The 13358-nt window shown below is 34.0% G+C and overlaps 1 protein-coding gene across 1 annotated transcript in view; it reads left to right on the top strand.

Moving 5' to 3' along the window:
• Nucleotides 1–7577, top strand: part of LOC100167680 (dachshund homolog 2) — a 130763-nt gene extending 123186 nt beyond the window's left edge. The window contains exons 12-13 of the mRNA XM_001945011.5: nucleotides 5825–5938; nucleotides 7045–7577. Coding sequence (XP_001945046.2) covers nucleotides 5825–5938; nucleotides 7045–7100 — 170 coding nt within the window. The 3' untranslated portion in view covers nucleotides 7101–7577. The remainder of the gene's footprint in view (nucleotides 1–5824; nucleotides 5939–7044) is intronic.
• Nucleotides 7578–13358: the final 5781 nt, after the last annotated feature.

The following is a 13358-nucleotide window of genomic DNA, read 5'->3' as shown; positions in this document are numbered from 1 at the left end:
ATAAAACTGCTCTCGTTTGCGATTACCCAGAAAATCGGTCCGCCGAGGATATTATTATTATTATTGCAACATAATAATATATTATTATTATTATAATTATAATACTATTCTAATATTTTGCCGTATTCGTCGTCGCCTGCGCTTGCGTGCCAACATATTTATAATATTATGCTATACAGCCATCCGTATACCTAGGTATAGGTACTTACACGCGGAGGCGGTGCAGCGAAGCGCTACTATATACATGTATAATGTGTAATGTGTATTTATTATTATTATAATATGTGTATACGGTTTTCAAAGACTTTCTGCGCTTGTTGTTTTTGCGTTTGTACTCGGAAAACGCCGCTGACACGAAATCCGCTTAAGTGGCAAAGGCGAATAAAAAGAAATAACGCTGAAGGGCGGCGGGTTGGCGCGGAAAGAAGGACAAAAAAGATAATCTTTTTTTAAACACATCGTGACAAAAGGTCGCGGGAGAGAACGGCGGTGGTGTGGGGAAAAAAAAGCTCACGTTATTTATTCAATTTCACGGTTGAGCCGTTTTGGCAAGAAGCGATTATTTTATTTTATTTTATTTTTTACATGATATCTCCGCGCACCCTACCCCACGGGCGTATATTTTTGTGCCGACTCTCCGCCGTCGATTTAATATTCCTCCGCCCCGGGCGTTATTACGGCAATTTTCTCGGCACCGAATTACAATTTAATTTCGTCTTGACACATGAACTGCTGCCGCTGCTGCGTACAACGCGGTATATGGAAAAACGAGATTTATACTGCTGTAGCAGTGTACTTATGCACAATACGCACAAAGCCATTTCCTAATGAAAATGATATTGAAACGGCGTGGTAGAGCGAGCATAAAAATCCAATTTCGAACACTGTTCAGTAGATGTAAATAATAATAATATGTGCTGTCTTTTGTTTTTATATATTTTCACTCTTCGCTAAAGGCGAATTTATAATATAATATTATGAGATTCGAGGCAACGCGATTTGCAGCGCGTAATCGTTATAGAGCGACATGAAATCCTAAACATTGCCGGTGAGCCGTAAAATTCAAACCACCAACGACGTTATACGTTGTAATTTCAAAATCATAGTTTTGTTAAATCGTTTTTATAAGGGAACACAGAGAATCTCTAGAATTCATCGTCGTCGTACTCTTGCGACGGAACATAATAATATAATAGTAATATACGATTATATCAATAAAAACATACTTCGGGTGTATCAATCCTATAACCCTTCGGTATGCTATAGTTTCCTCAGAGAAACCTTCGCTGGAAATATTAAATAAAAAAATAATGAAAAATCGAGCGTACCACAAAGTTTGTCCAAGTCTCTCCGAAGTATATCCGAGAATGTGCGCTGTTTTATTATTATACCTATAGGTACACTTTGTGCTATGAATTTTGGAATTGGTATTCCGAGGTAAAAAAATAAAAAATAACTTCAAAATACTTTGATCCACGGCAGCATATTATTATTATTATTGCAGTGTAATGTCACCGGTGACGGCCGCGGCTTCTGCCAACGATCGTAATATTATTATTATCTTGTAGACATATTGTGGTCGTGTGAAATCGGGTCTGCGCGATAACAATAATAATAATAGTAACAATAATATAATACGCATTACTCGCACATAAATAATATTACACGTACTGTACCTGTATAGTGTATACCTTATACCTATATACCGGTATTATAATAATAATAATAATAATATGTGTGTGCACAAACGCGCGTTTTCGGTATTCGGACGACGTTCGTTTTACAGTTACACGCGTTACGAATTTAAATCTGCTTCAGATTGCGTACAAATATAATAATAACAGCAACAACAACGAATAATGATAAAAATATATAACGCGACGACGACTATAGAGCGACGGCGACTTGGACGACTAAACGTCGTATTGATAGAATTCTATACCACTGTGTATAATAACATATAAATGTTTGACGTATGCTTGTGTGTGGTATGTACCTACATACCACAATCGACCATATAGACACCGAATAGTATAGTCGAGGAAAATTGACGGAAATTCGACACGCAATATATTATTATTATTATAGTGAATTTTCCAGGTGGACAATCGTTACGGCCCCGACGATAACTATAATAATAATAATATTATATCGATATGTACATGTCGTCTGCTGATGGCAATCGTCGAACGCATTGTCCACACACACACACACACACACATCATACTCGTGTGCGCTATTGTCGAAAAACTCGCGTCAAACGAATCGTGCGCACGATATATAGAATATTATTATTATTATTTTTGTATTGTAATCGATTTCGAATGTGTGTGTGTGTGTGTGTGTGTGTGTACCTCGCCGATGGGAAAAAACTATTAACCGGTCAATTGCGCCGGACAGTGTTGCAGTTCCCACACACGATATATCTTAACGCTCAGTGCTCCGGTGGCGGGATAGGGGGGGGGGGAGAAGCGAGTACATATTATATATACATTATTATTATTATTATTTTATAGGTAGGTATATATATATATAACTCTGCAACATCATAATATACGCGCGCGTAGTTTTTCGACAGTATCGGGTATTTTATTTTTTTCGTTACGTTTTTATATTAACATTGTTTTTATTTTTTTCGAAAAGCTCATTAAAGTATAATTGAATTAGTTATTGGACCGTGCGTTTTTAATTTGCGGGTTTAATTTTTTCCACGCATGCGGCAAACGCTGCTGCTGCTGCAGATGTAGACACGCGTTGTATTTGCAATTTTTTTTGATTCGTTAACGCCCGGAAGAGTATATCGCTCGGATTTAAGCTGTCCGATGAACGCGACGATTTATCATCATATACCTGGTGGAACACAAACCCCATTATTCGGTTGTTAAAAAAAATTGCGGTTCGGTCGTGTGTATACACGATGTTTAAAAAAATAGCAAAAAAAAAGGAAAAAAGAGAAACAAAAAGGGGTCATCTTTATTTGGCCGGTTAGATTATGTGCGTCGGGTGGTGCTCCGTATATATATATTTGTATATGGTATATATACATATGTATATATATTACTACTAGTGCGAGTATACATTGTATATGTACATGCATGTTTTTTTTATATACACGTATAATATATATAATAAATAAAATAAGTTGTAGGTATATAGCGATGTTGTTTTAAGTAAACTATTGCGCAGTGTGACGGTTACGGCGGTGGGACGGGTGAAACAAGGCGCAACTGTTATATTCTATTTTCAAATATACAATATAATATATGTACATGTAATATGTATATGTACATTCCAAAATTGGAAACCGTTCGTTCGGGCGCGGGAAAAATGAAAGTAATTTTGAAAAAATATCCATCTTCAGAAACGTTTATATTTTTTATTATTGGATATTCAAATGCACCCCTTTTCTCGTCGTGTGCGTCCCTGTTTTTCCTCTTTTCTCTTTCGCCACCCACCTAACCTTCTCCTCGACCCGCCACCGACCCTGCGATCCACACTTTCGAGTGCCGCGTAACAAGTTTTATTTTCATTCAAATTCTCGTTGCCGCCGCGTTAAAACACACGGCGGCGGCGGTGTGTTTGCCGAATGTCGGATTACGCGGTCGAACCCCTTATATTTTCGAGAGTGTGTTTTTCGCTGTCGTCGTCGGTTTTTTTTTTTGTTCGTTTCATACGAATAACAATATATACTCGCATATCGCCTGACGCGCGCAAAATAATACCATTGCTGCGAATGGGAGTCAAAAACCGCGTATGTCTGTGTAATATGCAAATCTGCGGTTAATCGGGCAAAGTCACGACGGGTGAAAAAACGTATATATAGTGAGAGAAAGTGAGCCGAGGGTGCAGGGTGCAGGGACGCGAAACAGGTCGGGTAAGACCGCTTGGATAGCCCCGTGGCAAAGTTGCAGCAGCGGGTATATACGTACGGGAAGACGGTGGTAAAATTTCGGGTTAAGGTGCCTCACCGTCTATAATATGTAAGAAAATAGAATACATAACTGCTATGTATATTATATATATATACTAACCCTTTTGCTTATTATCTAAGCGGATTAACATCCGGCGGTACCGCTCGCGCGTATTTAATATTAATATGTATAGAAACGCGAGTATATATAATATTATGAATATACATAAGAGATACGCACGCGACGACGACCTTTGTCCGTCAAACTTTCTTAAAACAACCCTGCACTAATATATATACATATATAATAATATACATGTGGTATGGCAGTGATCCATAATTAAAGCGAAAACTTGGGAGGATGTGCCCGCCGCCGCGTTGCCCACTCGTAATATTACGACGTCCGTCCGTCCGTCCGGGGGATGGTTTTCTTTGTTTTCAAGTTTTCCGAAGCCAATACTATACCACCACCACCGCCACCACTACCACAATCTCCACCTCGCCACGCGTACATAAGACCAACGGCGAACCCTTTATTATTTACCCGCCTCCGCGCCGTTATAATAATATAATATATTATATATAGGTAAAATGATCCGGTTGACCGCGGTGGAAATAATAATAAGCACGATGATGTGTATCTCAGCACTGTCTTTCTATATATATATATACGCAAACATTTCGGGGCGCGCGCGTAATTACAAGTCAACGAAATAGGATTATACCGCCGCCGAGATATTAATTTTCCGGTTGTATACTCGTTCGGCGGTCGGTTTCTCTAATTTGACGAATGTTCGTGTGTGTAACTACCCTCTCTGCGCGCATTTATTAAGCTCAGATTACTATACTATGTGCTTCAATATATATATATATATATATATAATATATAATATGCACGTGTTAACGTTGATATCTGCAGTGCCATACCTAGCCCGTCATCGCGTGTAGGTACCTATATAATGTACACTTGTAATTAACACGACCGTTATATTATTATAATATGCACCGAAATCGGTGCTGTAGTGTATAGAATCGTACAAGTAATAATAATTAGTGGCGCGCGGGCGATCGGCAGACGTCGAGTAAACGAGAGGTTTTCCTCCCTCTCGGCGACGTCCCGCTAAAATAATATACGATACAATATTATAGTTGCCATTACTATTGTACCTATATACTATTATATGCCATGATATAGTGTTTTCACTGTACTTCGCGCGTGATTTCGGATGATTCGAGGCAATAATATAATTCACGACTACACTACCCGCGTCTCTCGAACAATTCCGCCCTGGGGTGGTTTTGATTGCGCGCTATAGTATATATACATATGCATAGTAGTATACGCTGCATTGAAGAACTCGGCACAGTAAAAGGCAATAACAATAATAAACGAACTATATATATGCTGCATGCACATATTATACGCTACACACACTATATATTTTATACACGGGTTAATGGGAGCGTCGCAAGGACGGGGTGGAAAAAAAAGGCCTCCGGAGAGAGTGAGGGCAACGGGATCGCACGCCGAGGAGGATCCGATTTATGCGCGCGGCGAATATATTATAAACGTTTTCCGGGCAAATTCGCATTATGAAACGTATTATAAATGCATAGATGCGTTTTGCATAAGACGATACGCCCGGAGGCGCCTCTCTCCTTGCTAGTATATATATTGTGTATAAGCACTTCTCGCGCCCCTTACCCCATACCCGTCCACCCCCTCCTCTGATAGTCCTTTTTGCCGCCTCCGACAATGACATTTGCCTCACGCGGCTATTCGATTAGCCAACAAAACAGCCCTCGCCGCCGTCGCCGCACGCACACGCAGCAATAAAGGGAAAATATACATAATAATATAGAACGCAACGAGAATTTTTTACCATTTATTTTTATTACTATTATTATTCGCAGAAACATTTGCGCAGGAGCTCGATCTGGAACGGAAAGCCAGGCAGCAACAGTCTGCCCAACAGAATCAACAACAGAGCCAACACTCAGACAGAGACATCAAATCACCCGTTCCAGGTACGTTTTGAATCTTTACTATAACGTCATTATATAATAATATCTACGCTGATATTATTAATTTATGACTCGACATTCGATGAGTCATCCTAGTGCAGTGTGCCAATGTATATAATTACCTATATAACAAAATATAATATTATAATAGCGGGAAGGCATTGGGTTGGATAGTGGAAAAATTTGAATAAAAAATTTTGCGAATAGCGAAAAAAATATCCGTTTATTTCAAAAATGTATAGCATAATATTCTTACCTATCGATTTTAAATAATCTCTTAGGTTTTTAATTGCCGGAAGTGTGCGGTGCGGGAGCAGCGCGCACCCTTCGGTAACGCGTTATTGGTCATATATACCTGTATAATAAAATATTATATATATGTATTTTACTATATTATAGGTACAGTAATAATGTTGTTTTCTAATTTCGAAACTTTCCGTTTTTGTTTCACCCCCACAGACCGCCCACTTTACCAGTTTTTCTTATAATATTATAATAATGAAAGTTGGATGTCGACGACGACGACGACGATATCCGCCGTCACTTTAATAACGTTGGTACACGCGTCGGCGGCGGCGTGTTGAATATCAATTTTCCACGACTGTCCCTTCACCCTCACACCCACCAGCACCCCCTCCGCCGCCACCGAAGACGGCGAGCGATCGCCACCCTTTCTGCGCCGTTCTCGTAAAACCGCGTGTATATTATATGTGTGTACAACTATACTGCAGTCGTGTGTCGAGCAACTATATAATATTTTGCTCGGAAAACAATCAATCATAAAGCTCCGGGGAAACGCCGCCGCCGCCGCGCGCGACCCCGGAGAAAGGCGAGTTTCCTTCTGTTTCCGACAGCAATCGAGTCGACCATATTAAAATATATATACACTCGTGCGTACACACACGCACAGGCCTTGTTGTATGGTGTGCGTGAGTGTGGGTGGGTAATATCGTAGGAAATTTCCCTCGTATGCGCGCGTATAATAATAATATGTAATGCCGTCGCGTCGACGTCGATCCTAATTCGAAGTGAATACAACAACATAATAATATTACTATGCATTAATATACGAATGGATTTTATATTATTATTTATTTTTTTGTTTTCAGACAACAGGGCTGCAAAATTTTTCAATAATTCCGTATTGTTCAGCACTGCAACATAATAGAATTATTGCGGAACGTAGTTTAAAAATTTAAAATAAAATTTGAATTGTACTTAATAAACAATATTAGTGAAGATTTTCTCGTTTTGTATCATATATATTATATTATTATTATACCTACATATATATAATAATATTATTATTACGTATGTCAGCATTTTTTTTCGTTTTTTTTTTTGTATGTATTTACGTATGTGACTTTATTATGGGCTTTTACGCGTGCAGTTTAAATGCATCGCATATACATGTATGTATCATATATTATTATTATTATTATTATTATTATTATAGTAATATTAACTATTAAAATATTATTTAGATGTATCGTTATATAGTGTTTCGCGACGATCAACAAACGTATTGTGCGTATTGTATTTAGGTACCATTGCCGATACGAAAATAGTGTTTGTAATATCATGCGATCTCAAAAATCATGACGTGAAAATGACATAGGTATTGTATTATATATTATTATTATAATATCATATGTAATGAGTTGCACGAACTCCGCGGGAAAATTCGCCACTGACGCGGACCCGACGAGTCTGTACACGATTACTGTACATTATACGCAATGATATATTGATATTATATTTTATTGATTTCATATTATTATGACTAAATACAATTTACCGACTGATTTTTAGAAAAAAAAAAAGAAAAAAAACATTGTAATTATAAATACTGTATAAATGTCTACGAATCAAGCGCGATGTGTCGTTTGGTAAATAAATTATGTATAATATTAACTTTAATTAATGTGAATGTCTCGTGTCTCCCCACCCGGAAAAATGAAAAAGGAGAAAAAAAATATTATTACATTATAACACGGTTATACGTCCAAAAATTGTACATATATAATATAATTATAAGTAGTTCCTTCTTTTGGCATCATATTTTTTTTTCGACTTCTTTTGTTTAATTATCATAAAAACGAAACTTTCTCGTGACCATACGTCATGATATTACTTTATATATTTATAATGTATAACGTACCGCCTAATTATTTGTATCGATATTTGAAGTTGCAGTACTGTCAATATATAAAACATGATAATATACATTATAATATTATGTATTTTATAATGCCGTGTGAAAGACACCCCACTCGTGTTTTTGCATTTTGTATAGAAGTATAATAATTTTAATATATAATATATATATATATATATTGTGTATCGGCGTAATTTTATTAATTTATTAATTACTTTTTATAATATTAAATAATTTATATACATATATTATATCATAATATTATGTGTATACATATTATTATAATTATTATTATTATTATTATTACGTGTATTACGGTTGTAGATAAAACCAAAGAGGAAAAAATTAAAACTTAAAAAAAATCATTATAATATACTAATAACGACTTAGCCAGTATAATATATATATATACACAATAATGCAGTATATTATATATTATTATTATGTATTTCTTTTTTTCTGTAAATTATTATTATAAATATTATATACGATTACATAGTTCTATAATATCATTATATTATATTATCATCGACTAGGCTATATTATTTATTTAACTACAATTGATATATATCGCCCAATGTGTGTGTACATTTAAAAAAATATATAAAAATAAAAAAACATTAATTAACAATAATTTCTACTTTTAAGCGAATATATTTATGTAATTTTAATGAAACTTGTTCGCCAAAATTCATTAAATGTGCACAATACGTATATGAAAAATGAGGTGTTTTTTCTTTTTTGATCCTATAGCCACAGCTCCTATACCTATATAAATTCTCACAACGATGTTTACAATATTTTAGTGCATTCAGGTAAGTCTGCAGCGAGGTGCGACTGTCAACAGTGAATATTTTTAAACTGGAAGAAAATAAAAGGGTGACACAAAAATAAAAAAAAAATAAAAATTTGTTAAGATTTATATGTTTTATTGATTAACAATTAGAAGCCGCAGGAGTATGCCAAAATATTTTTAAAAAATAACCGGTAATCCTCCTTAGAACACTAGAACTGGTAAGTACGACAGTGAGTGCAGAAGTACTGAAGTACCTACAGTCAGGCTACTTGTGCGTATAACAATAAGTCCTGTACACACGGCGACGTAAACATAATGTTATTAATGTTACATTATAATGTGTACAATATTATATAAATAATATACTATTTTAAACGTATATAATTATAATAAAATGCTCAGCGGCATACCAGTCGGATATTGTTATCAGAAATGGCCATCTCAACTGCACTGACGATGACGGTTGGTGCCATTATGTATTATTAAAAAATAAAATAAAAGCAATATTATTGGACATTACGTTAAGGTAATTTTTTTTTTTTTTTTTATTATTATTAAGTGTATTCCATTCTCCAAATAATAATTATTGATGGATAATAATATCCGGAGGCTTGAAATACATAGGCGCACACACACACACACACACACACACACACACACACAAATACAATGTATACACACTTTATTGTATAATATACATAAACGCATGTATGTATGTATGTGTTTCGAGTTTTTTATTATTATTTTTATTATCGTTATTATTACCTTTATCCAAATTATTATTATAATATTGTGTTCGGGCCGCAGTCGCGGAGAACAACATAAGGTAGGCAGAGACCTGCCGGGGCCAATAACTTGTTGTTTATTTTTTAAATAGACGACCGTCGCCCCACCACCGTTTTCGAGAACAAACCACACCTATACGTCATGTACTGCTATGTACGTCTCGCGGAGATAGAAAGACAAGCATTGAGAATAAAAATGATTTTTTTATCGATCGTTATTCATAGGTATGTTAACACGTAGGACATTTTGATGCCAAAAATAAATAGTGAAATATTATACAGCTGTAATAATAACCTTATATTATAATATACACCTACCTGTTATTATAAAATAGCAATATTACTATAGCTGTTGCTCCTCTATATTAGTACCTGTATACCTATTATGTAATTTTTTCCATCTCTCGTCCAATAATATGATTAGGAAATTCAACAATGCTTACCTTCGACTCAGTCAATTTTTATTCAACGGACAAAATATTCGATCTATATACAATAGTACTATAGTCTATAATATGTAGTACATGTATAGTAATATGTAATATGTAGTATGTTTTTTCTCTAATAATGATTTTATTCAAGTAATATTTAGATTTTTTAAATATATAAAAAGACCATATTCTTTTCAAATTCTTGAGATCTTATAGTAGGTACTACTTAAGGAGTGATGTCCTTTGACGATGCTAACTTCTGTTTTTCAAACGACTCCCACCTATTTTTACTGCAAATTGTTTAGTGATTCATTTTTTAGTACATTTTGATGTGCCTAATTCGAAGTTCAAATGAAAAGTTTCAGTAATTAAAATGTTTATACTAAACTAGGGTAATATAATCCTTAAAATTGGCTTGACAAAAATATAAAATACATTTTAAAATTAAATTTATTTGAATTATAGATATTATTTTTTTTCCTAACTAAAACTAAAATTTAAAAACATGAATTACGTGGGGAGAGAGGCCCACCAAGCGAGTAAATCATCTGTCATGTGAGGGGAGAGATGTTTTTAGTTATTTAATACGGGTCGGGATTCAAGAGATCTCGAGTCTCGACACCAGTGTCTTTTTAATCGACGTGAGTGGATGAATTCACTGGCTTAGTTAGATACTAGGGAATTTGTGTGGTTAATTGATTTGGTGTAGAACTTTTTGTAGCCATTTTTAGCCGTAATAAATGTTTTGATTTTTAGATATTTGTGTAATTAGAGGTTTGAGACGTATCATGGCGAAGATGTTATTTGGCGAAGAGAGATTGACTGGAAGGGCTAGGTGGTAGATATTTGGGAAGGCTTGACACATCCCCATATTTGGATGCCATGGGCCCAGATGGGTTTTAGCATTGGTTTATATATATTATTAGTTTGTTGTTTATTGCGAGTTTGAACTTTAAAATTTGGCGTAATAGACGAAGTCTAGTGTTGAGAAATCTCTTTTAGTTTTAGGTTTTTACCTCAAGTTGTCTAGTATTAAACATAAATATTTGGTTTGAGTTGTAGTTGGGATTTGGGTATTTTAAAAATAGATTGCTGGTAGGACACCTTTTTTAAAGTGAAAATGATGTGAAAAGACGTATCTGAATTGATTTTGATTCCCCACTTGGAGCATTTTGAAATGTTATTAAGATGCAATTTGGAGGTTTTGGTGTGCTCTTGGTGGCGTCAGAATATATTGGGAAAATAGCAGTGTCATCAGCATAGGTTATCAGCGCAGGCTATCAGTGTATTTTCGGAGTTGGGAATGTCAGCTGTGTAAATATTGTAGAAGTCTGTTGAAATATAACTTCTTTGAGGTACTCTTTTTTGGATTTGAAATTGTGATTAAAGGGAACATCCTTGACGGACGAGGAATGAGAGATTTTGCAGATACGATTTGGTCAATAAGAAGAGTGGAGGTGGAAGGAACTTTTTTTAATTTAAAGAGTATGCCTGTGTACCATACCTGGTTTAAAGCTTGTAATACGTCTAAGCATATACTCTCTGGCAAAAGTCTTTGTACTCAAACGACGAGAATATTTTGTTGACAATTCGGTGGATCTGGTAAGTTGAAGAGTGTTTTTTTTCTGAATCCAAGTTAAGCATTTAGTGTATTTTTTTGGGATTTAAGGAGTGGATCTGATCTGTTTTAGCATCGATTTTTCAAATAATTTCCCTAAATACTGGTAATAGACATATTGATCTCTATGAGGAAAGTTCATTTTTTGCAGGGCTTAAAACCGTTATCAATAAAGTTATCGTTTACTTTTGATATTTTGGTAATTTAAAAAATTGCTTAAAATTAAACTTGGAAGGTCCCCTATCTGTAGTAAGTTGTGGCACTGTATATAAATGTGTATATTTCTAAGAAACAAAGATCAAGAAAAAAAAGGCGGGTAAGTGGATGTCGCTCTGCTGTAGAGTAGGTTACAAGTGGGTCACTGTATAATGGATAGTATTAAATTTGAATTCAATGATATAATATCACTGTATAAGAAAAACGATTCTGAGCGGAGACGGTTTGTCAGTCTAGATATTAGACTTACATATTATTATAAGTAAACTTATCTATAGTATTATTAATAATTTTCAAATTAATCATATCACAATATCCATTAGGTAACGCGTTATACGCATATACAACAAACCGTGGTACTATCATAGATATATAAATATAATAGTATACTTTAGAAGTTTCAACTTTCAAGTACACACAAATAATACTATACAATCACAACAAAATAACTAAAATAGTTATTCCAGGTTTTTTAATGTGTAATTTCGTCCAAATTTGAACTTAAAATGACTATAAAAATAAACTGTGCTTATGTATTTCTTAGAAATTTTGGTAAAAGAATTAAATATTTACGTGGAATCTTGTTTTCAATTTTCAATCCTTAGATATAAAAGTTGAACATTTTATACATTTTTAACTACAAAATAATTATTCAATTTTAAATTTGATAAATTTTGTCAAAATTTCAACTTCAAATGCTTATAAAAAATAATTGTGCCTATATATTTGTAATATTTTTCAACTGCTATTGTAACAATGTATCAGGAGCCTTGTATTAAATGTTTACACTTTTTGGCCCAACAAACAACATTTTATTGATATTTATAGAAAAAATTTAAAAAAACTGAAAACTTACAATGTCCTTAAACAGCTCAAATAGAGTCAAATTATTTTCAAAATTTTATCGTATATATAAAATGCTAATATAAACATTCAGTGAAATTTTCAAGTTTCTACGGTCATTCGTTATTTAATTACAACAAAATAAGATAATCGTTATGTAAGAAATCGAGTGATTATTAAATGTTGTAAAAATATGAATTTCAAACGCTCATAAAAAATTTAAATTTGAGTTTCTTATAGACATTGTTTTTTTGATAAAGGTAGATTATCCTATAAGGAATTTTGTATTACATTTTAAAATCTTAGTTCTAAAAAGAAAAATGTTTACGAATTATTAACTGAAAATAATTTGCTAATTTTCGTGATTTTTTACATATTTTGTCAATTTTTTGAACTTTAAATGCTAATAAAAAAAAAACTGTGACTAAGGATTTTTAATATTTATCAAATGTCATTGTAACAATATAGTAGGAGCCTTTTTATTAAATTTTCAAGTAATTTTACTCAACAAATAAAGTTTTATTGACATTCATAGAAAAAAACTAAATAAATTGGAAACTGAAATTGTCCGTAAAC

The sequence above is a fragment of the Acyrthosiphon pisum genome, chromosome A2 (assembly GCF_005508785.2).
Source record: "Acyrthosiphon pisum isolate AL4f chromosome A2, pea_aphid_22Mar2018_4r6ur, whole genome shotgun sequence".
Classification (NCBI taxonomy): Eukaryota; Metazoa; Arthropoda; class Insecta; order Hemiptera; family Aphididae; genus Acyrthosiphon; species Acyrthosiphon pisum.
This window is presented reverse-complemented; position numbering and strand designations above follow the sequence as displayed.